Below are 25,578 nucleotides of genomic sequence, written 5' to 3'. Positions count from 1 at the left end.
TTAAATGGATATGCATATAAAGACAAAAATCAAGAACTTGCCAAATCGGCCATAAATTTTTTTGGTAAAACCTTTTCCTCCCAAATGGCACCTTTTTTAAATACAGAACTCATTAGTATGGTCTGTTTAGTTTAGCCGACCTCTCCATGTTAGCAGCATTTGCAACTTAGACTGACAGTTTAACTTCAAGAAAAACTATGGAAAGGAAAGTATTCTTCGATACTCTTATAACCAGAGAACCTGAAGGAATTCTACATGCATACAAAAGAAACGTGAAACCTTGGATATGCAGAAATTGCAAACAGCATTGACACTAAGATTATATATTAAAATATATTAAAATATATATTATAAATGGAACATACTTAATATTCAAAGGAGTAAATAGAGACATATATACTAAGTCAAGTAACATAAATAAAGACTGTTAGTAGGTCATGTCATTATCTGGCTTAGTCCAGAAGGATTTAGAACAGACAGCAGATGGAACTGCCACAGGAATACTGTGGCAAGGATAAAAATGGGAAGGCAAAAAATAAGCCTTATCTATTACATCTATTACAGTCCATCTTAGTCATAGACGTGAGAAGGAATTGAGCTGAGTTAATTATATTTCTTACTGTGTACAGTATTCGGCGATAGATATATTAGACTGCACATGCTAAAAAGAAAGACAGAGCAGCTGTTTGAAAAGTGTGGCTGAATCATCACATATGATTGAAATCCCAAGTGCAAACCTCACCAAAACCTTCTGGCCATTTAAATGGACCTATAACGTACAACATTATACATAATACAGTTTAATGTAACTTAGCTACTCTACTCAATGTGGGAAAAATCCAAAGCGGTGATTACACAACTGACTTCTCTAATAGCGTCCACTATGTCTTCACTAATCTCAGTAAATCCCAACATATGCAGATTTCATTTCTTGCCTGCTCCCAATACTAAGGGAAGAAAGAACTTATACGAACATTTTATAAGCAACAGTCTTACTAGATGCAAATAATTGGACAAGTTTATGAAATATAACCCCATTTGAAACTTGCCAATAGAAAAAAAGCGTTGATCTCTTGGATTAGCTATGCACTGAACCACTACTTTCATACCAAAAATGTATTACCAGGACTGCCCACAATTTGTAATCTGGTTTTCCTTCAACTCAATGGGATGCAATAATTGCTACTGTCTAAACTCACGAAGAACTGTGGAAAAACATTGCTTATGAAAATGGTGGATGCTGACCGAAGCCTTCTTTATTGCACAGTGGTACTGTCCATGGTAAGTCTGGTCAAGCTGCGATTCTGTCCCTTGTATGCATCTCCCTGCACGGCGCTTTGTGTTTCCACAACTTTCTTTCTGCAAGGCCAGGAAACATCACACTGTTTCAAACAAACGATGGCCATACAACTTTCCATTTCATCTGCGTGCTAATTTGTTATGCGCCACACAACTCGCTAAAACTGTTTAAAAAAAAAACAGGCGAGTTGGCAGTCTAACCCCCAGGGTTCTTCATTCCGGATAGCTGGTGTAATAAAACACTACTCATAGATGAGAGTGAAAGGGGATGAATTCCTGCATTAAACCGAAGGAAGCCTTCACGGCAGGCTGCTGGATTTCATTCAGCTCCCATGACACCACAGAGAGGATGCTCATTTTCTAGCTTTCTCTCCCTTGCGTCTTTGTGCTGTGAATGAGTAGACTATATAGGACACAGTGTCTGCAAATGTAAAGGAAGATCTTGAGTCAGTGTGGTGTTCTTGCACAATGAGCTGCTGCTGTGTTTGGTGATCTGTTTGGATAAGTAATCTGTGGGCCCAACAGGCTGAGAAGCAGAATAACAAAATAAGCAAGTGTTTATACTGGTTGGCTGCAAAAATATATGTCCTTGGATAAAGTTTCTATCCAGACGCATACACCTGCATACACCAGCTGGCAAACACAGACAACAAAAAAAGGTACTGAAAAATAACACAATTTAATTGCTTGTCTTCTCATCCCTAGTGGTTGTCTTTGTTTTAATGTCCTACGCAATTTTTTGTGGTTCTGTGTTTCAGTTATTCTGCTCTGCCCCCCCAAACACACACACACACACACACACACACACACACACACACACACACACACACACACACACACACACACACGCTTACTCTTTCTCTAAGAATTCTCCACTGTGGAGAACAGGAAACACAGCTGTAACACTAACTCTGAATGTGTCTTTCCGAGCAGAAGGTCTGTCTTGTCAACACTTTCCAAAGATAACAGTGTGGACCTCACTGCCAGACTAAAGCGAGGCTCACTCATGGGTGAGTTCAAAAACCACAGTCAAAAGGAAGATGGTATGAAGGTGATCGGGATTTAAATACACTAAATAATTCTGAGTTTACTGATCCTTATGGGGCCACATCCAAAGGCTTAATTATGTCCTAAATCAAAATGCCGGAGAAGTCATCTAGGATGAAAAAAAAAAAGCCAACACTGAAAGGCTCCAAATATATTAATGATGATGTCACATCCTCCTTTAAAACTGCCATATCTTGATGTCATCATGATTAAAAATGAATCCACAAACTGTGAGTTGCTTTAAGCTTTTTTCATTAATAGTAGCCGAAGCAAAAGAATGACAACATTAAATGGATTAACAGTTAAACCTTAACTAAAATTACGACCCTAAAGACAGACTATCTCTCTGGTTGTGCTTGAAAGGTAAACTGATTTAGTGGAAGCAAAAACATGGGGAAAAACAGCATTCAGGGAAGTAATGAGAGACCTGCCATGGCGGTATGCACAGTCACACACACGCCGCATGACGTCTGAGACAGAGAGCATTCCTCCTCTTCATTCTTTTTTCTCCTGTCCTTGAAAACCCACCCCTTCCACTCTGCGAGGTGGAGGGCATGAAAAAAGGTACAAGGTCAATGGACGAATGTAAAAGCAGGTTATTAGTCTGCAGTGAAAGTGGAAGAGGCAGTATAGCGGAGTTGTGGGCGGGCGGCTTGTCCGTCGCTTCTCACAGGAAGGACATAACCAAATTCAAATTTACTGCTGCTTCTGTATACTATAAAACCTACCTTTAAAAAACAAGCCTCATAATACTGACAAATAAAGGAATCTCATAATCAATGCATTTAAGTGAGCACTATTTCATGCAGCAATTGTAAGCTGGCAGCTTTTTCCCGACACTAAGTTTTTTCCTAATAGGAACAAAGTGCACAGCTGCTCCCTAAAAGCGCATATATCAAATTACCAGCAAAGAAGCAGCCATGTTGAGGCAAAACTCTTGAAGGATGCTAAAAATGGATTGTTAAAAAATAAAGTCAACTTTTTTAGCTCAATTCAGAATGTGCCGCTTTCACACCAGCTCGGCTTTCAGTAGCTGGCTAAAAATAATCCAAGCTCCTTTTCATCAGGATTGATGTCGCTGGTGGCTGTCTTAGTCCTACACTCCTCCTCTTGGCCTGTCTCTTGCCCCACAATAGCTGGTTCTTTGGCAACGGCTTTTATTCAACATGAGCGCTTCTATTGACAGAGGCTCAAACTTTGCTTCTGCTTAGACCTTAAAATCAAGAGAGAGTGAAGGAGAAAAAGGAACAGAAAGAAAATAGAAAGGCACCAAGTGTCCACAGGAGATACGATTGTGTCTTCTCCCTATCAATCAGGCATTTGACAGGAGGTGGTTGACCCCCTACCCTGTGTAGCTGGGTGGAGATTCAGTTAGAGTCAGCATGGTGTGACAGTGCCTCTTTGCCACTGGCACAATAGAGAGAGCACCCAACTCCCAGAACACTGAGGGAGAGAAGTGCACAGCAAAAGCCTTTCAGAACCCTGGCCCATGCTCTCTTACCCCCAGAAAAGGCCCCCAGAAAAGGCCTCAAAGACTTTTGGGCTGTGCTCCAGGACACCTAGTGTGAGTGTGAATGAGTGACAGTAAGAAAGATATTCACAAGGAGTACAGTGAAACAGTTTGTGTTCTGCTGTGAATTATTACATGTATGGCATTGAACCTGAAATAAAATTTAAATGAAAGAAACGTTTTACCATTAGTGACTGGACAATGGCACTCAGAAAGTACTCTGTTCAGACTTCTGAATGTGTTTGTTTGTGTGTGTCTATATCATCACTTTAATAAGCAGTTTTTTGAGGTCACCAAGTGGCATTCTTGGGTGAGAGGGTTTAACCTCTCCTTATCCTGCCTGTCAGACCGAATAGATCCACCTGTGTCTTACAGAGCAAAACAATCAGATCCGTCAATCATCAATCAATTCCACTAATGCAACCCAAGCAGTCAGGTTAAGACCTTTCCTAGAGAATCTAAGATCCTACACAGACGAGCTAATAGAATTCGTGGAAGATCTGACACCATTCCTCTAGAAAATGTTCATATTGGTTAAATATATAAAAAAAAACTTTGTGTACTTACATTTTTTTTGTGTTATTTAAAAACACCACAGAATGTTTGCCCTGCATTCACATTCAAAAGCAAACCAACAAAATCCATTTTAATTTAATTTAATTTTTATTTGTATAGTGCTTTTAACAATGGTCACTAAATAGCTTTACATAAAAATATAAATTCTAAAAAGAGATTTTTACATTTATGTGTGTATCCCTAATGAACAAGCCAGAGACAGAGCTGGCAAAAAAAAAAGAAACTCCCAAAGCAAATCAGACTTCACAACAAAGCCCAGAAGAGGAGGGAAACACAGGGCAATGAGGCACCATGACATGAGCCAGGAGGGTTCAAAGGGGCTATTTTAGTTCGGTTTTATTTGAGTCCTGCAGCTCCTAAAGCAGCTGACACCAAGAAGGTCACCCGTCCTCTCTCTTTCATTCCTTCACTTTAAATCTCTTTCTTGTTTTTTGCTGTCTCTAGACTGCTAGATCTTTAACCTTCATTTTACAGAGCAGAAACAGTAAAGGCATTCAGTCTTCCTCAACTGGTTGCATTAATAAGTTGTATTATTTTTTACTGCAGCTGTAATAAAAAATAAAAAACATAAAGCTTAGTGTTTTTTGAGTCAATAATACCTAATTTCTCATTTTCAATCCGAGACTGAGATACAGTGCCTATTTAAATAAGTATACAGTGCCCTTCACAATTATTGGCTCCCTACGTGAAATGAGAAAAAAAAAAAAAAAAAAACTTAAACATGTGTAAAATGCATATGTCTACATTTGTGAACTTCATGCCACAGGTTTTTGTTTAGAAAAAAAAAAAAAAAAACAAAGACTATGATTTGTAAAACACTAAAGTCTGTACCATCTGGAAGAGGCAACCATATTTTGGTCTAAAATATATGCTGGTACTTAAAACACCTGAATCACCAGCCACAAAAAACTTCAACAACTGATTCACCTCTATATTGTACTTGTGGTTTACTTTTTATTGTATGCGGTCTTCTTTTGTTTGCAAACATGCTCATTGTGTTCATGACCACAACACAAGATATCAATCGTTTTGATGTGTGAATCGTTAATTTCCTGTAACACTTCCGAACAACTGCTTCTTGTGCAAGTGGCTTCTAACTTTTGATTTTCCAGCTTGAATACCAAATTAATCAAGAAAATGATTCCAAAAACTGTAATGCTCTCAATATTTTTTTCCTTTTTCACCATCCTCCATGCTGGGAAGAAAACATGCTCACAATTTCTGGCAAATATAATATAAGGGGGAAAAAATGCTAATAATACCATTACAAAAAAAAAAATACAAAAGTATTAAACAAATAAAACTACTAAAGACTTTAATACATTTAGATTTGTTAAGCCAAATGTTTGCATATATGCTTATTATTTACAGAAAAAAAAGGAGAAAATATTATTATTTATTAGAACAAGAATATAGCTATATAAAATAAAATTCCAGCTTTAAAAAAGCACTTATGCATTTATTCAATATGGGCCACTGACTGTCAATGAGAAGCGTAACCAAAGCACACTCTAGGCAAAATAGTTCCTCTATGGTGAGGAGAATTGAAACATTTGTCATGATGGGAAGCAGCCAAGGCCGGAAGACAGCAGATAAATCCAGAGGCTTTTGCTCTCTCAGAATCTTTGGAATATTTTGTCAGGAAACTCATATGAAAGAGATATGGGTCAAATATTTTAATTGGGTTTATTCGGGTCAGAAATAGAGATTTGCCCCTGCAGGCAAAAGAGTACACACGTATAGATATCTAGGAAAAATACACCAGGTTAACAATCATATGTATATGCTGTTGTGGGTATGAGTGAGCAAAAGCGTGTCCAAAATCTGGCTATAATCCAGAGCTGATTATTATGCAGCCACATACACTGTGCGTTAACCAGAGCAACACAGAGCAGACACAGGTTGGCTCAAGACAGATGCAGTGCAGATAGTGCCTCAATTCTTCTCAGCTGATTTCTTCTCTTACCTCATTAAGCATCAAAGAAAAGAAGAAAGGCAAGGATCATCAAAGTTAATGGTCATCATAAAAATTCAAACTTTGATAAAAAGCTAAAACTGGTGTTCCAGATGCTATACAAAATATTGCAACAGAACTTAGTGTTAAAAAAGGAACTAAACACTTTCAGAGAATAAGCATGAACTCATTCATTCAGCGTTTCACATAAAAACGCTCTTGCGTTCAGTCCGCACTGGCACAAATATTAAAGGCTCGTAACGCTGGACTAGAAAACAACTGGGTCAAAACACAGACACGCGGTACTTTATGTGGCTATGAGATCAAAACAATACAAAAATCAGTAATTGAGCTGAGTTATACAATATCCAAAAGCGGTCGTTGTTTAGGAAAACTCTGGTTGTTCATCTCCTTTGTATGGCACTGAGGCAAGACTCATTGAAGTGCATTCCAATGAAAAGAATGTCTCTCTTTTTTTTTTTTACTTATTACTTATTGAACTGGATTCATTTCCAAATGTTGAAAAATCCTGAGAAGTTGTACTTAAGTGAAAGTTCAGACAATCTTACTCAATGACATGTGAAAGTATTCAGCCAAAAATAAACTCAAAAGAAATATAAGTTTGTTTTCATCTACGAGATTAATTTATTTGATGAAACTCGCAAGAAAGCTTCGAGATTTGTTATAACTACACTGAAAAAGTAAATAAAACGTCTTCTTTCTTGAGGTTCTTTCATATAAAAATTGTTTGCGATAAAACTTTTAAAAATCGAATAGGCTGATTCTTAGAAGCTGAAATCTGGAGAAGAAGACACACCATTATCAGACTTCATAAACAAGGTTGCAATCTTTTGGGTATAAACCATGCCAAAAAAGTATAAATAAAATGCAGTGATTTCATTGTTGGAATAGGCCGAATAACATTATGTTCTTATCAAAACAATGGTACTGTATGTAGTTATCAATTGTTATGTTCAATGTCAGTTGCTAATTTACATGATTTTACTGCAATTCATAGCATATACATTTTTTGCCCAAAAGTTGCAACATATTTGTAATGTATTTTATACTTGTAAATAAAAAAGTAATATTTTGTACTTGTAAAAGCCCTTTATTACTCAAGGCAATAATCAAACTGGTAGTTAGAAACATGCATATCTTTAGAAATCAAGCCTTTTTACAATTACCATCAGTACAAACCCTGTGTGCTATGTACATGCTTATTATCTCTAATCAATTTTACAACCCATAACTTTTTCTTTCTTCATTTCTACAATAAATCATTTTAAATTCATATTCTGCTCCATTCAAAAGCTAAATATGCATTCAATTACTCCTGACATGTTAGACAACACAAATAACCCAGCAAATAAACTACTCACTGGATAGAGTGGGCGAGGATGTTGTATAGTGAAATGTCTTCCAGATACTTTACAATGGCTTTGTTAAAACACAGCCTGAAACCATTGCTCTATTTTAACATTGTTTACTGTCCAAAGCACAAACTGTTTGTGTGAATGGAAAAAAAACGTTCGTCATAAAAATAAATAAAAAATGAGACGTTTAAGCAAACCTCAGTCATGACATGAACACCACGAGACAACACAAATGCCACAGATCTGTGAAGTGATGCTAAAACATTGCATGTAGTGTTACTAGTGTCACTAGCAGTGAGGTTTGCTCTTGTCTGAAAGAAGTAGCTGGGAACTGTCACACAGAGCTCTTTTACATTTCCGAGCTTTGATGTGCACAAAAAAAGCTTTGAGAATGTGCCTGTTTTTGAAACATGAACATGAAAATGATGACAGAAAATACAATGCCCATTTGGCTTGCCGTGAGCCAGAGTTTGGCCACTTTACGAACTAATAAGACTAAGGAATCTAAAGAAGCTATAGACTCGACAGGAGGCTGACATCTTCACCACTGTTGAGGCTGGCCAAGAATAAGCGAAGTGATCCACGTACAATGGCCAAGCAGATTAAGCATGTCTCTTTGGATGTGGCTCTCACGTGCAAGTGGGGCCACATATCCATTTAATGCTACCATCCTTTTCTCCTGCCTTGCAAAAAGTAACAAAGCTTTCTTAATATTCTCCCACTCGTACTCCATGCTAGAACTCTTCAAATGCTCTATGGGTTATATGGGGTCTGGAATTCACAGAGCTGGCCTTTATGCTTATACAGCATTCCCTATTAAACAAGTGAGAGCAGACAAACACTACAAAACATGAATCCTAAAGACAATGAGGTGCAAAACAAGACATCTTTGTTTCATTGGACAGGGAATCACTGACTATTCATTTACAAATCTCTGTTTACATAGAAGAGCAGGTTCATCTATGGTTTATTTCCAAATTATCAAATTTCTCGGTCTACTGCTTCAACAAACCATCTTCAAACCCAAGATGAGACAGAATTATTGACACATTCACCTGGGTGCTTTATGTACATCTGGTGGATTTAAAGCCACACCCACTAAATCATACACCAGATACAAAACATTACTGTCTGACAATTTTTCTTTGTCTACCTCTGCGGTGTTTAGCTGTTTCATGCCAACTATTCCAGGGAACAAAATTGACTCTGTGCAGCATCATGGAGCCCTTAAAAAAACAAATTGACAAGTTCTGCTGGTTTCTATTAAGGTTTTCCGCCATCGTGGTGATTGTTGTCATGAGCTGCATCTTAAATTGATAATTCTGACCTTACATTTTAAAGTATTTACTAATCGAGAACATACTTTTGAAGACATCATGGCATTGTGTTATACTGCCCCCACTATTTACACTGGTATTGCAGCATGTACGTTCATGTTTGTAATTATTTCAGACCTGCACAACTGACATACAGAATGAAGAAATCCATCTGGTGCATGCGTAGTTAAGAGGATGTATAAACATACATACACACAAAAAAAAAATCCTTCGAGGCAAGTCATGAGCTTGACCAAGCATAAGGATTTTAAGTCTCAGTATAATGCCCCTAATCCTAAACTCAAAACCCATTACACCTATCCTAAAAATAACAACATGGCCTACAATACATCCTAACTAGATAAAGTGAAGAAGACACCCTGTGTGAGGTTTGTTAAAGTGTAGCACACAGGCTATCACCCTCCAGTGCTACCAGTTTATTCTCAGCTTAGTGAATCTGTGTCATTGTGCTTAATGCAAGATAAAACCTCTTTTTATTTAAACTTTTTTACTATCTATAGTTTATTTTCTCTGCTACAGCTAACACCTCAGGTTTATATCTTAGTAAGGTTATCATAAGCAACTGCACAGAAGATGAGTGAAGGACATATGTGGGGCTAAAACACAAGAAATACATTGTCGCCTGCAACGGTTTTGTTCATCCCTGAACCTTAGAAAACCTGATAACAAAGCTTCCACAAAAATATCTTTGCCAGGTGACCACATGGCAGAAACATATCCTTGCCACTGAAGAGCCTGAGATTTCATCCAGTCACTTCTCTCAAACAGTCTATTAGTCTAAATGAATCCATAAATCAGTTGAAATCATGATATCATAAACGAGGGCAACTTTTGCACTCTTAAACAGTCATTGTTCCTTACATTAAGAAGGAGAAAAAATGTTAGCCTCTCCATGCACCAGTGTCTAATTTAATATAATCTTGAACATTGATAAGTGGTTGGTCATGTAGAGCCACCGTGGTGCTCCCGATTAAAAAAATAATTAACTTCAAAATAATGTATAATTAAATACTGAGTTAATGTAATAAAAAAAATTGTGAGGAAAAAAAATCCTGTATTTGAGTCGAGAATTTGAGACAAAATCAAACTGTATTTGACTACTTTATTATGAACATATGTACCCCTGCTCATTTTTGCAATTTTTCAAATCCTAAATATATCAAGTTGTTCCAGCTGACAGGAAAGCTACAGTAACTGAAATACTTACTCTTTAAAACCATGGTGAACAGAAAAATATAATTTTTATGACACAAAATAAACCCAGTAACCTAGTGGACTGAGCAAGTATGTCTAAAGCGGCCAAACACTTTGATACATGTGCAATTTACATGAGGACATGACTACTATTAACTATCTAGACAGCATTGAATCTCTGGGTGATTCCTCTTATAGATCATCTGGTTTTCTGCTTGGCTCAAACCCTGGATTGAGTTGGATTTGGTGCTACTGTGTCCGCATGAGCATTAATGCCCTCAAAACAAGAAAGACATAATAGGAGATAAATAATAAAATATACACTTAAATTAAAATTACACTCAGTAAGGAAATTTTAAATGTCCATAATTTAGAATATACTCTATACTTTTTTTTAACCGGATCAGAAAGATAATAATTTTAAACACTTCTACAAAGAGGCATACCATTTCTTAACTGTTTACTTTGACTGCTTGTGTTATAAAAAATAATTCACTACTTGTACATACATGATAAATATTATGTAAAACTGGAAACATGTGATTTTCTAAAATGTGAAGGGATTTATTTCTGGGCTGAAAGAGTAAGGGATGCCTGCTGCTCACACATCCCTTCTCAACTGAGCCAGTGCCAAAAAGGCTCAGCACTGAGGTGAGTGGCCCAAGTGCTGACATCAAAGCTGGAGAAGAGGTGAAAGAAGTCAGCATGGTGGCGATGGAATCTGTAGGAGGCCAATGGGGCTCTGGCCCTGCTCCAGGAGAGCCACTGTGGGATGTCTGGAGGCCAGAAGGCCATACAAGCCATGGAGCCTAGACCACAGGGACGCGGCTTTCTCCTTGTCCCACATGGCGCACACATGCCTCTTATAGCACAACATACAGCTTGTCAGCCATGTTTTTATAACAGCTACTACTAGGAGGACTAACACTTTGCAGAACTACTGGCTTTCTTCTGAAGTGTCGGAAGCCTTTGTGAGCCACTGTTTTATTCTCCCTCAGAAACATTTAGAAAGAAATGAACATGCCTCAGTCTTTCCATGCCCAAAAATTTTTTTATATGTTTATATGTTTTAGAGAGAGAGAGAGAGAGAGAGAGAGAGAGAGAGAGAGAAAGATTTTAAAGATATGCACTATTATTTCACTTTCACTTTTATTTAGTCACTGTAAATGTCATCGTTATGAGCAGAATGAACATGTTTTCTTTAATCTAATTATGCAATAAGTTGTGGACTGCAACAATAAACAGTATAAGTGTATTCAGCTGTTCACCAATCAGCTGTTAATGGTTAAAAAGAAAGCCTGAAGACCACCTGCACTGTTACAGGAGACTATTTTCGTCTTCTCTTAGAACATATTGAACATCTCTATTCCTGGGCCAGGAGAAAAGTGATGAACTGTGACCACCCTTCAGTCGTAAACGAATTTCCATGTTACGACCTGTCGCACCTCACAGCCCTTGTTAAGTTTAAATTCTATTTTATGTTAAAAGGTGCAATTTAAATTCAATTCAATTCTTTTAACAATTAACAATGTACCAAAGAGGCAATATATGTCTATTTACTTTATAGCTTTAAAAAACAAATAGTAATGTACACATAATTGATGTATTAGATATGATATATTTCTGTTTTAACACAGTTTGTTTAAGTGTTGCCATCTTTTAGTTCAAACATGCTTAATTATGTAAAATCTATTCTTTTAATTATATGTATTTATTGTGTATGTGTATTTACTTATAGCATACTGAAGTGTACAATTTGATAAACTATTATTTTAAAGCTATATGGTTATTATATTTTTTAAGTATACTATTGGTTTTCACCAGAGGCCATTTTTCATTCAAGAAGGCAGGCTCTTAAATGCCTTTTCATAACTGAAGCTGAACAAATGAATAATTTGAACATGTGCTCCAAACCGAGCTAATCGTCAACTGGACTTTTGAGTTTGTTCTTTAAAAGGGTGAGAAAGTAAAGACCAGTACGCTGGAAAATCACAGGATGAAATTCTGCCTCTTCTGCAGGCTGCTATTATTAGATGCTTATTAGACACTTTTCTTTCCCAAATGCCTGGGAAACAGTCAGTGAAGGCATAATTGAAAAGACATCAGTGCCTTATTGTGCCCTCCTATAATACTCTTTATGCCCTCCTCTTTGGATTAGGGATTACGTTTGAACTTGGAGCTCTACCTTGGTTTCCATTGTCTTTTTTTCAGGTCAGGGTTGACCAAACAGGAATGACAATTAGTGCAGTGAGACTGTGGAAACTAACGAAGGATGTCCAAGGCCCCAAGATCGGGTTACTGCTGAGCAACCTGATAAAAATACCTCCTTGAATGAACATGTAGACAGTTTACATTTTTTTCCCTCTTAAAGCTGCAAGGAACCCGGCAGCGGGCGCAATGGGAACCAGATGGTTTGAGAGAAATGCAGCAGAAGTGTGTGCAGACGCATGTGTATTTCTGTGTGTGTGTTTGTGTGTGAGTGTGTCTACAATATATGTGTATGTGAAAAATAGAGAATCTGACAGGCAGACCACTGCCATGTGTCTGTCGGCATTTAGCAGTTAGTCATGCCCAACGAGAGAAGGCACAATTTAGACAATGTTACAATCAGTAAAAACTACCAAGCAAAATTAGTCAGATCTTTATTCTCTATGGTTGTTTCAAAGCCAAATCATTTGCGATGTTTAGAATGTTATCTGGTATCCCCCTGTACACTATTCTTTTCAAACAGTATGTCTGTGCGGAGTTGGACGTGTCACAGCAGAAAGCATAGTGGAAAACAGAAACTACTGAAACATATAAAAAGAACCGAATGCCGGTGATCTCTTGTGGTGTATGTATTTACATGAGCTTTTGCGACTTTTCCGTTCTTGGACAAATGTCCACTATGTCAGTTTAACAGATGGCCGTAAAAGTGAGATCCAGATTAATAGATAAGCAGGACTTTGTTAGGGATAACAATGCGAGTAATTTGGGTCAACAGACAAGAGGAAAGCGTCTGCAGAAAGAATTTCTTATCATTACTGTCATCCAGCATGGGAAAGTCATCTCAGGGCCCCAGCTGGCAGAGATAGCAGAGCGAAGCTTGGTAAACATCAGCCCACACTACTGTATGAGGGCCTCTGAAATATGTCAGTGCTGGCATTGTCTCAATATTGATCGGAAAAAAAAAATAATAATCACACGAGTCAAAAAATCATGTCAGAGGTGTATCACAAACCATTGTGATTTACATATTCTTGTCCATCTGTTCAAAATAAGTTCAAAGTGGACTCACTCTGAACTAGAAACAAGCTGTTTTGGAGAAAGTTTTTTTTCCCCTCCTGTTAGTGCAGTGTTGAAATCTTATCTGTGACCTGAGGAGCTAGTAAGCCCTTATTTGTCTGGAGCTGTCAGGGCACAGAACACTAACTGGAAAGCAGATAGCATCGTCTCACCACCATACCCACTTGTGTTTAGCACTGAGGCTTGGACAGGAGTGCTGACCCCTTTCTTTAATCCCTCTGTTATGTTGGGGTTAAGGTTTGGTTTGACCATTAGATGTGACTCTAAATCAATTGGATTGGTGAAACAAAGTTGACAATAGGGTGGCATATAGGGTCAGAGCACCACAAGTGCACAAATGTCCCCAGAAGCATGTACTGAAAATGACCAAAAGTATGACTTAAGTGGAAGTATTTAAATTGAAAAAATAAAATTCTAATCATAAAGAGACTTGAATACTCAAATATATATAATTGCTTTGTAGCTTTTATAACTAAAAACTTAATATATAAGGTGTAAACAGTCTAGAGGGATAGGTAAGGAAGAATCCCACTACAAATATAAGAAGTCTTCATAATTAAGTTCTTGTTTACCACTTCATACATTTAAAATTCTACTGAGACACTAATAACATCTTTATTAGTTGGCTAGATATAAATTAATGTTCTCTCCCATTTAGAGACGTTAAGATTTCATTGAACCTTTTGTTCTGATAACTGCATAAAGCACAAATAGTTGCCCAAATTGAGGCAGGAATCACGTTGCCCTATGCCTATGCACATTTTGCCCCTCGAACCCTCTGGCCACTAAGGTTTAAAGCCATTTTGTGACCAAACATTTTTCAGCATTGCTTTACAAGTAGGTTACTAGAAACCATACACAAATGCTGGCATGGAGTTTTTGACTGAAAACCTAACTAAGCTGTCATGTGATCTAATATATAACTAATTTATTCACTCGGTCTTGGTGCTGACTGCACTCCCCAATGGCCAGGCTGAAACATTCCTCATGGTTACATTATAGCTGGTAGCTAATAAAGAGTCCTGGTGCCAAACTCTGAAAAAGTGACATCCTGCAGGTGTTCATACAAGACTTGCTTCCCTGTGCCTGCATGATAAGTACAAGGTTGGACATATAAATATCCCATCATTCAATAGAATATGGAAGAAAAATGAGAACAACATGCTGGAAAATCTGCTCTCATGGCCAAATTTGGCTGTCTTTTTAGTCAGTCTTTCAAACACTCAAGTGAATGTTATATAAAGAAATAAAACAGTGAGAAAATGCATGACGGTGTAGGAGAATTCAGTGGAAGTCGTTTAAAATGCTGTGCATAGTGTTAAGATAGTTGAAAACCGGTTTGGCACAGAGCCTGTACAGCTGCAATCATGCTTAATTTAAATACAGATGTCCTTGTGTCTTTCAGCTGTAATATTGTTTACAGCTTGGAATGGTCCAAGGAACTATGTAGAATTTACAACTCCAAAAGTCCCACGTATACACATGTTTCTTTAGGGAAACACTGTTTCAAGTTGTCAGCCACAATGCCAAAAAACGACTAAGTCAGCTGTGTAAGATGTTAAAGAACATATAAGTCACCATTCAAACGTGTTTCTAAATCACGGCAGGTCCAGTAGAAGTGTCCCAGAGCACTTTTCCAATAACAGCTCATTAAAAAAGACAACATTCTCATGAGACAAAGGTTCCTAAGCCTGGTCTGGGAGTACCCCCTGTCCTGCGATTAGTGATTTTCCCTGCTCTTAAACACTTATATCATTATTAGTTAGATAATTAGTTGAATCAGGTGTGTTAGAGCAGAGAAAACATGCTATAATAAACTGTTATGTAGGTTACCATAGTCCTACCCATGTGTTACCACATGTAAGCATGAATACGCTGTACCTTCCTATACAGGATATGCACAACTATCCAGATCACATAAAGTTAGACTGTGTCAGATTTTGTGAATTGTGAGCCAGATTGGAAAACATGAAACATGATTTTCTAAATGCTTGTTGTGCTGCACCTACCGATTATACTTTAGCCAGTAGGCCTCCTTTTTAATAGACAGAATTTAATTGGGTTCACTGACAAGTAAAGTCGAAGGTCAGTTCATTAGAAAGGTGTCAATTCACAGAATTTATGCCTTAAATGCTCTAATTATTAGAAAAGTAAAAACAATTTGGCTATATATTAGGGCAAAAAACACAATTAGTTAACTATCAACAATTTTAAAACATTTTATTTTACAAACAAAACAGATGTATTTATAGTCTTGCTCATTCTTAGCTGACTGCCTCATTTCTATTAACATCCCATGAAATACAGTGTCTACCTGTATCACAGAAGAGGTCAGGAGAAATGAATGGTGTCTGTGTTTAATGGCACCAAGCGTTTCCCTTATCCAGATAAATCACAGGTCTGGCCCTGTTTTGACATGTATGCAACTTAGGCATCATGCCCTGATTATAACAAACCACAGCGTCAAGAGCTGCGCTGGCACAGTGGACCTCAGAAAACCATTAGCTCATCCGGTAAACACTTTCACTCTCACGGGAGCCACAAAAGTCATTTCTCCCTGCACACACGGAGGATCCGGTCCACAGCCAAATGTTCACATGAGCGAATGTCTATCATTATGGTGCCACAGTTTACCTCCTCCTGAGGCAGCATGGAGGCCTGTGGGCTCTGAGAATTAGCCATCCAACGATGATTGGTGCTTTCCACTAGCAGTAAAGAAACCATAAGCTGTGTTGTGTACATTACTGTTCCAGCCAGATCTCGCTGCGTCAGTGTGTTGAGGTTCCCCACAAGCGTGCTAAATGACAGAGATTACTCACGAAAGGCTGCGTGGCTCATCAGCCATGTTTACCATGCCCTAAAATAAACGTTTCTATGCCGCCTCATCTGTGATGTTCAACACTTGGACCGTTAAACCACAGCAGTGTGGAAGTGCTGGTTATATTTGGCTATTTGGATGATCACAGGCTTTGTGATGAGGAAAGTAAACAAAGCTCAGCATTCTCACGAACCGTATCAATAAAAAACGCTGAGAAAGAAACAGGCTTAAAGTGCTTATAATGCATTATTAAGACTAGCGTTTTGCACTTACTGTCTCACCCCAGCAGCATCAGTCTCAGCATTGAATTTCCAATGAGATAAAGTGGAAATAGTGCAGCAGACTGTGAGCTTTTTGCTGCTAATCACAACAAATGGAAACTTCAAAAGATTCCCCGAATGTTTAAAATGCAGATTACCTGTTGGGGAAGTTTCTTGCAGAAGCACAGATGTGATATAGCAGCTTTGTTTCATTACGTGCAGTGAGACAAAAAAGGAAAAACAGTGCTGGAAATCTACATTGATTTAGTGTTTTTTTAAAGGACATTTTAACATTTTTAATAAAATATTCTTGTTACATAGAAATTTTTTTTCCTCCATGAACATAAATGAATAATTAAAACTTTATATTATTTAAGTATTTAGTGAATTAAGAAATGTTAGAAATGACTATTTTATATATAAAACTTAAAAATAATAATTTAAAATATACATAAATATTTCTCACCTAATAGTAACAATGTTGGCAAGCCCTTGATCTATAGGCGTCTACCCTCCAAGAGTGTGTGTTTTTAATAAAGAACTCATTTACAGTCACATTAAGAATCTTCATAAAGTTTTAGATGCCTTTGTTTAATTATCATGTTGTTTGGTGTGGTCTTTTTCTAAAACAATATACTCCTTCAAAATTCTACTACAAAAAGAATGTGCTACTGTAACTGTTGTTTGACTGTACACTTTAAAAAAAAGTGAAATACAGTGGAAAATGCAAGCATACACTATATACACTATATGGATTAAGGTTTGTGGACACCTGACCATAAGATTTGTATGTCCTTTTTGCACATTCCATTCCACATTTTGTCCTCATTTGCTGTTACCATAACATCAACCCTTCTTGTAAGATGTTTGTAGATTTTTGCTCATTCAGCAATAAGGCCATTAGTAAAGCCATGTACTGATGTACTGTAGGTTGAGAAGACCTGGGGTGCAGTCAATGTTCCGTTTCATGCCAAAGGTCCACATCTTCATGGAGCTGGTTTTGTGTACGGTCGCACTGTTGTGCTGGAACAGGTTGGATCAAGTGAAGGAAAAATCTAATGTTACTACATCCAAATACATCATATACCATTGTATTCCTCCAACTTGGTAACAATTTATGGAAGAACCACATACGGTTGGAAAAGTCAGGCTTTGTAATTTGGACATTACAGAAATAGTGCATGTCAAAGCTGATTCCATGCACCTAACATTAAACAAATGACTGCGATGATTTACTTTTCATTGCATTAAAAAAAAAGTGTGTGTATGTTTGTATTTGTTTACAGTGGCAGAATTAGGGCAGAGAGAGCTGACAGAGAGAGTCAGAGAGAACAGTTCAGGTTCTGGGGCGGTGTGAAGGCCTGTGGGCTATAAGAATTAGCCATCTGATGATGATTGGTGACTTTCACTTGCAGTAAAAAACAATAAAGTGTTGTGTACATTACTGTTCTCCCAGACTGCACTGCTTCACTCCCTTGAGGTTCCCCACAAGCAATTAAAATGACAGAGATTACGCACGAAAGGCTGAGCCATGTTTACCATTCCCTGAAATAAACAGAACTTCAACACATCAACCCTAAATCAACCCCTAAACCACTTGATCAGCTGGGATCTGAAGGGTGCAGGACAGCTTCCTGAAACCGCTTTCTCTTCAAAAAAACTATTAAATAGGGGAACAGTCAATAGCTACAGTCGTGCAGCACAACTAAATTATAGGCATTGGAGAGCTAGAAAGTATTCATGAGTGCCGAAAAATAGTTCACATCACTGTGTGTCATCAGTCTCACCCTGCCCTGACCTGCTGACATTCCACTTTCATGCCCTGAGTTATAATGCTGGAGGCACATGCAGCATTATGGCATGACTATGACTACCATAATACCTGCACATGCATTCCTTTCATCACGTCCAAGAAACCGTGTGACAAGCAGGTGAAAATAGTTTACATAGAGGGTCCAACAGTCACCATACACTAAATGGCTGTATATTTTACACTGTCTGTACAGACACACACACACACACACACACACACACACACACACACACACACACTAGTAAAGAGTGACAGATGGGTGTCGTCTTAGTCAAAAGTCTTCTTAAACATACCCCCAGCTGTCTTGTTCTTCTCATCAGAAACAATAAGCCTCAGACCACTAGAGAAAACTCCCTTTATCCAGACAGGGACCACCCTTTTCCTCCAGACAAATCTCCAAAGACACACAGGCATGCATCTAGTCAAAAATAGTGATCCTATCATTGCTACCAGGAATGGTGACAAGATGTGGACAGGTCCCGGGGACAGAAGGGGGAGGAAGATGAACCAAACACTAACTAAAGCAACATGTCCATTACATTTAGAGTCAATTTGCATTCTACAGGTACAGATAAGCGGGTAGTAAAATGAGACTGCTGAGACAGGCAAAACATTAGGCATTGCACATAGGATAAGCTAATTTTGTGTCCAGGCTTATCGTTAAATTTGACCTGTAGACAACGAAAAAAAAAAACAAATGCCCTTATCTTACTGACTTGTTAAAAAAAAATAAACATTTCCATTTGATATTATACAGACTGTTTTTATTTATTATGCACTTCCTGGTGATGTAACAAAGCAAACCGCTGTTGCCTACTTATACATTATTATTTTATATACATAAGCTGCAGTAGCCTAGACAACTGTGGACAACTAAAACATGAGAGCTAGCTACATTTATCCACACCTGTTCAGACATTGAAAAGAATGAGCAGGAATTTTTTAAGACAACAGTTTTAAAAAGTGCAAGTCCCAAGAAAAAAAAAAACTGAATTAAGCTATAGCCATCTTTCATCAGCAAACTGGCTTAGAGCAGAGGAGCAGAAAAACTGTAACGGAAACTGGGGCAGGTGCCTATGCAGGCCTGGTTCATAGCACTTCTCCAGTCTGATTCTCAGACCTTGCCAACAGCTCAGACAGCCTTCGCTACTGGACAGGAAAAAAAAATCTCAGGCAAATAGTTTTAGACTTTCCAAAAGTTTCCACAGGTGGTTTTTGCATGCAGAATCAGTAAAAAGAATCAGCGGAGGAATGACTGAGAGAGATAACTCAGCTTCAATCTCCGGACGATTTCTCTCGTCTGTGCCCTTAAATAACACGTTTGCACAAGTACAAATTAAAATCGGACAGCTCTCGACTTAATGGGTTTCGCAGACTACGGTTTAGATTTTCCCCTCGGCACTATGGCGAACAGAGACTGTGTGAGCCACGTGTGCTTGGCTGGTCTGCACCATGCCGCTGGGAACGTGCCACTGCCTACAGGCCGACATCTGTCTTAAACACTGGCTACAAGATCCTGTACACAGACAACAGCCGAATCCAGACTAAATAATTACAGGACTCTTCCAAGATGGAGACGGGTATAACAGTGTCCATCCTCATACACTGGAGATAACCAGCTAAATATAAGATTCTTTTGGTACCAAAAACAAAATATAGCATATTAGCATACCATATTAGAAGCAAATATATCCTAACTACTGTATATGAGAATAATAATAAGCAGGAAACAGCAATAGAACTACTCAACAATATTTTAAAGTTACTGACAGGCATTTAAAGGTATGAACCATTATGCCACTGCAGGGGGGATCTTAGTCAGGCCTATGCAGACCCTTCAGGTGGTCTGCAAATGAAATGCAGGCTGGTTTGACCTTTCAGCGGGGCAGCTAACATGCCCCATATGTTCCATCATGGCTATGTAGGAACAGTGGGGGGTTGACCAGATTTACGAAATATAGTACTACTACTACTAGCCAGGCTCATAACAATCAGTGCTGAACCAGTGACATGATCAAAACATGTTCAGTAGCTATAACAGCCCAAAGACAAGAAAGCAGGTAAAAATCTAAATTCGCACACTAATCCTTTCCTGCTTCTGTTAGGATCATCTATAGCTGGCTTACAAGTGTTCAACCAGATGGAAGAAGCTAAACAGATCCATACAGCCTAACATTAGAGTAAACTATTAAACAGCCTTAACCACATTCTGCAAAGTCTCAATTACAGATGATTTATAAATATGTTTATAAATGGCAATGCATTTAGAATGCATTTAGGCTATAAAACCCAATATGATTGGCATATGGTGGCCACAAGTGAGTGTGTGCATTTGTGTGTGTGAGAGTTTGTGTGCGTGTGTGTGTGTGTGTGTGTGTGTGTGTGTGTGTGTGTGTGTGTGTGTGTGCTTACGTGCCCTTGTGCACGTGAGCATGTGCGTATGTGTATGAGTGTGTGAGCGTGTGTGTGTGTGTGTGTGTGTGTGTGTGTGTGTGTGTGTGTGTGTGTGTGTGTGTGTGTGTGGGTGTGTGGGTGGGTGCATGTGTGTACATGTAATTCTTAAAAATAATTACCTTGTAATAAGACTATAAACTAGAAAAATGGACAACTAAAACTAGCCATGCCACCTATGCCACAAATTCTCATATGAAACCCGCCAAGGAATCAGAACATATGAGAATTCTTGCAACCACAACGAGCCCCAGTATAATTCACACATACCATACTGCAATATATTTAAACAGAGCAGTTTAATCAAATGGCTTATCCACTTTTTCAATTAAGTGGCTTAATCTCATGACTGCAAGTGTTAAGACACTTATGACCTGGCACATCCATTACTGTAGCAGACAGAGCATCATGTTACTCACCTATGCAGGCATGGACCCTTACGGAGAGTTGTGTTCGTAAGATTATACTGTGCTTTTTGCCTCGTCTGGAAAGAAAGAAGAAATGTATAGTTGTATAAGTACAAAACAAAGGATTTTTTTGTTCAAAATATTCTATAAAAATGAACAATAAATGAAAAATATATATTTTATTATATATTTTATTTATACTATATTTTCCCCAGACTGCTACACAGCAAGCATGCTTATATTATATATTATGATGATGCATCTTTAGCCTCCCACCCTGTTTCTTACACCCTTTTCATGTTTGAGCCATCATAAGTGTTTGTATCACCGAGGTACTTGTATTAAGATACATATTTTATTCGCTTTATTACCTTTCATTTGCATCTATTTTATTTGTATCATTCGTCTGCAATTTTGAGTGACTCCTGGATGATAAATAATTAGAAACTAACCGATAAAACAAACATTGCAATCAAGCCATTCTTTGGAAGTCAAAATGCAATAACACCTCTCTCCAGTTCGGGATATCTGATTCCTTTTGTTACGACTGGTCTTATATGAGGGTCAGGTCTTGCTGTGTTACGTGCCTTGGGGGGAATGTACCCATGTGTGGGCTTGAGTGTCAAATTCATGACCTTATGACAGCCTGGACCCTGCTGATTTCCTATGGCTTCTTTATTGCTGCTAAAGGAGGCTCAGAGGGAAGCCATGCAGACTGAGATTACTGAAGAAAGCTTTGACACTAAAGCAAACTAAAATATAGGAACTGTGCATCACTATAGACTCAATATTTTTATTTATAGTTAAAAAAAACAAATATATTAGCTGACAAGGATATGTGCATGTGATGCACACTCTACCCAGTTCCACATTGGGGTTATAATGAATTGAATTCAATATGAAAATCATTATTGCTGTGGGCATTACTGCACCACACTGACCTCGAATGACATTAGTTCATTATAAAAAATGTTTCCAACACAAAAAAATGCAATCAGTTAACATGGAAAAGGAATGGGATATTGGCAAAAACGGGATGCCTTGAATCATTACTCTAACGTACATTCAACCTTGCCACTGAAGTTTCACAGATAATACCACTGGGGCTTCATAAATCTGCTGTATTGTACAGGTTGCATACCATGAAAGATGTTTGATGGTCTGCTTGGCAGCCTGCCAAAGGTGGCATTGCTCAATTTGAAAAAATCCAGGACTAGTCTTATCATTATGTTACATCCTTATACACACAAACACTATCATAAGATGCTACATAAACACATACCAAACAGGAAGGAAATCTGCTTAAATTACAGACCGGAAAACAGGACCCAAGTCTGTATAAATCTACATGCACAGGCCTCACAGGCAGGGTATAAGTGTAGCGTTTCCTAAAGCAACATGGCACCAGGTGCAATTTAATCCCTGTGCTGTTTCAGCGAATCAGTAACTGGATCTAAATGGTAATGAACTTTGTGCTTCCCTATGCTTGCAACATTATCCCAGCTACTAACCAAAACCTGGGTCCTTGCTGCCTCACACAGCCATTATCAAATTAAACAATGGGGTTTTACAATATGCATGAGACACCCAGAAGAAAACATTATCATAATTGAATGTTTAGAGCAAGAACTGAACTGAATATGAGCTATGACTATTAAGCAAAATGAAGGTATAGAGGTAAGTGAAGGGTTTAAATAAAGCCATCATTTACTGCACAGTTATCCAAAACCAGCTCCATTTTGTCCTTGAATTGCATGAACAGCAGTTGCATGATATTTGGGATATACTTCCAAAACAATCCCAATGTATGATGGAAATGGTTAGCAAAGTGTGATAAACAGTGTATCATCTGCAGCCTTCTTCTGCTTGTGGTTTAGTTGGACTGAATTGCCTTTCCTTAGCCAGATGACTCAGGATTTTTCCATTCTTTAGCACATGCTTGTGCGAGTCGAATAACCCAGGCACACTTATTCTGTTCTGTGCAACCCAAACACCCTTCCTAGCTGAAATCTGTTTATGGTGAAGAGGAAAAAGTGCATTGTTGTGAGGAGGACAAGATCAGTCCTGCATATCGTTATCTTTCAAAGATACTGCCCACTCAAAGCACAGAAAGAACTGAAAGATTTTGAGTACTTTTTTTTATCAAGTTCTATCGAGAAAGAATGCCAGATTAGACACAAACAGGCATTACGGTAACTGTATGAACTTGAAGATCATATAGGTCTATCATTACATGGCTGATGGTGCCAAGCTTTGCTCCTGTATGGGCCGTTATGCCAGAAAAAAAATGCGCGGTGAGGAAAGAGCTGAGGCAAGCAGCAGCTTCTTGCCCATGCAAGAAGTATGACTACGCTACTTTTTATTTATAATCATAAACCTCTCTGGCTCAATTCAGGCCCCATGCGGTCTCTACTGGTCTGTGTGGAGACTTGGCAGACAGCCTCTTTGCCCTGCCCCCCCAGTATTATTTGCCCGTTAATAGATATTCTTCACCTATGAAGCCGTATTGTTGGAGGAAAAAAAACATGAACTAGGGAAAGAAAGAGATAAGATTGCTTACTCAAATAGCTTGTTGAATTGGAGTGTATACAAAACCAACCATTGCCTCCTAATCCACAGCTGACGTATTTGTCTTGATGGCTCAAAAACACCTAAACTAGTTCACTTTCAATGTTTAGCAGTCTGTGCTCAACTCATGTTGCCTGCTCCAGTCTAATCAGTGGCAGACCAAAATGACCATTATTGGTTCATGGCCAAAAAGCTGACACATTTTATTTTTCTACATTATGTGGTTAATCAAGCAGTGTGGAGAAGCCGATGCTTGCTTATGCAGAGTTAACACTACTTCTGTCATAGCATTCATGAACAGAAAAGCTTAAGTGGATTCTGTGTTTTAGGATGTAAATGTGCTTATATATAAAGCAGCAAGCTAAATTACCAGATCATTTTTATGCAAATGTCTTGTTCACATGGTAACACTAATCCACTTACTCTATGTGAACAATTGATAATAATCTTGAAGCATCAGTGCCAACAGGAATAACAAGCCAATACTGACAATCAGGCCATATAAGAGTGAAACTGTTCTGGGCTGAGTTTCTCAACCACAGCATGAACATCATTACATGGTAGAATAAGCATCACATTGCACACTACACTCTCCCCTCCAGATAAGCTGTTGAGATGTTTAACTTTACTATGTTTGGGGGAAACTGGGTACTGTCACACATAATTAACTTTGTCATGTATTTCTTCCTGCTAAAGTGGCACCATTTTAGTACTGACGCCATGCGCAGTACACGGTATCAGTTCATCACTAATTATCAAGATTTGGGCTTAGCTGGAGGGGGATAATTTTTAATTTTACCAAGGGTGTGTGGTAATAATGTATTGAATAATTATAATAACAACAATTTTTCTTTTTAATTGTTAGAACTCTCCTTGTTTGCTAGTTTCCATCCCATCAACAATCAATCCCCAGGCCCCAAGGTCTCTGAAAACAGATCACAGTAACCGCATGCATATATGCAAATATCTCAGTGTTTCCACTCTTCCAGGCATTGCACCTTTGCCTGTCATTTACTACAGCAATAAGGGACGAATCCACTGACCAAGCTGAGCTCTGAGCACCGTTCTACCATTTATCCATGTAATCCACACAAATATTCAAAGCTTTCCCATTAAATAAACTAGGCGTCTCTCGAGGGCCAGACGATCCTGACTTCAGCTACTCTGGCAAACCAGCCAGGAAAAAAATAGCAGTGATTTGAGAGGGAAAGCAAAGAAAAAAAGGAAAGAAAGAGGAATAGAGAGATTTTGATATTATTCATTAATTTCCAGAGTTTTATCTCAGGAGACAAAGAGACAAAGTGATTCTCTGGAATGCGCTGAAGCCTCGCCAATACTAGGGTCAACTTTAACAACGACGCTGTAGTGGAGATGGGGCCCCTAGTCACAGTTGCTGATGGATCTCCTCCACCGTGCTGTGGTGTGGTAGTGATTATAGCCGCTAACCCAGGACGACATGGTTATATTCACCTTGCAGAATGAGGCGTCAGAGGATTTTTCCTTAATCGGGTCCCAAAATGACTACATATGACTGAGACGCCTGTGGAATGTAACCTGTGATCTGTATCTCTTACCCACGATCCTCATTCAAAAAAGAGCCCTCATTCTTTTTTTAACAGCTTGATCTTGGGATTTATGAAAAATGCATGAAAAGTCTTCATTGTCCTTATTAAATAAAAGCAG

General features: G+C 38.3%; 1 protein-coding gene across 9 annotated transcripts in view; it reads right to left on the bottom strand.

Annotated features, from left to right (window-relative positions):
• The window catches only part of fhod3b (formin homology 2 domain containing 3b), a 110,059-nt gene that overhangs the window by 72,439 nt on the left and 12,042 nt on the right, over nucleotides 1-25,578 (bottom strand). For all 9 annotated transcript variants that reach the window (XM_083554126.1, XM_083554130.1, XM_083554127.1 and 6 more), the window contains exon 3: nucleotides 21,340-21,404. In XM_083554126.1, the coding sequence (XP_083410252.1) occupies nucleotides 21,340-21,404 (65 nt within the window). The remainder of the gene's footprint in view (nucleotides 1-21,339; nucleotides 21,405-25,578) is intronic.

The sequence above is a fragment of the Silurus aristotelis genome, assembly GCF_946808225.1.
Source record: "Silurus aristotelis genome assembly, chromosome: 1".
Taxonomy (NCBI): Eukaryota; Metazoa; Chordata; class Actinopteri; order Siluriformes; family Siluridae; genus Silurus; species Silurus aristotelis.
Note: the sequence above shows the minus strand (reverse complement) of the source record. Positions and strands in the feature narration are given on the sequence as shown.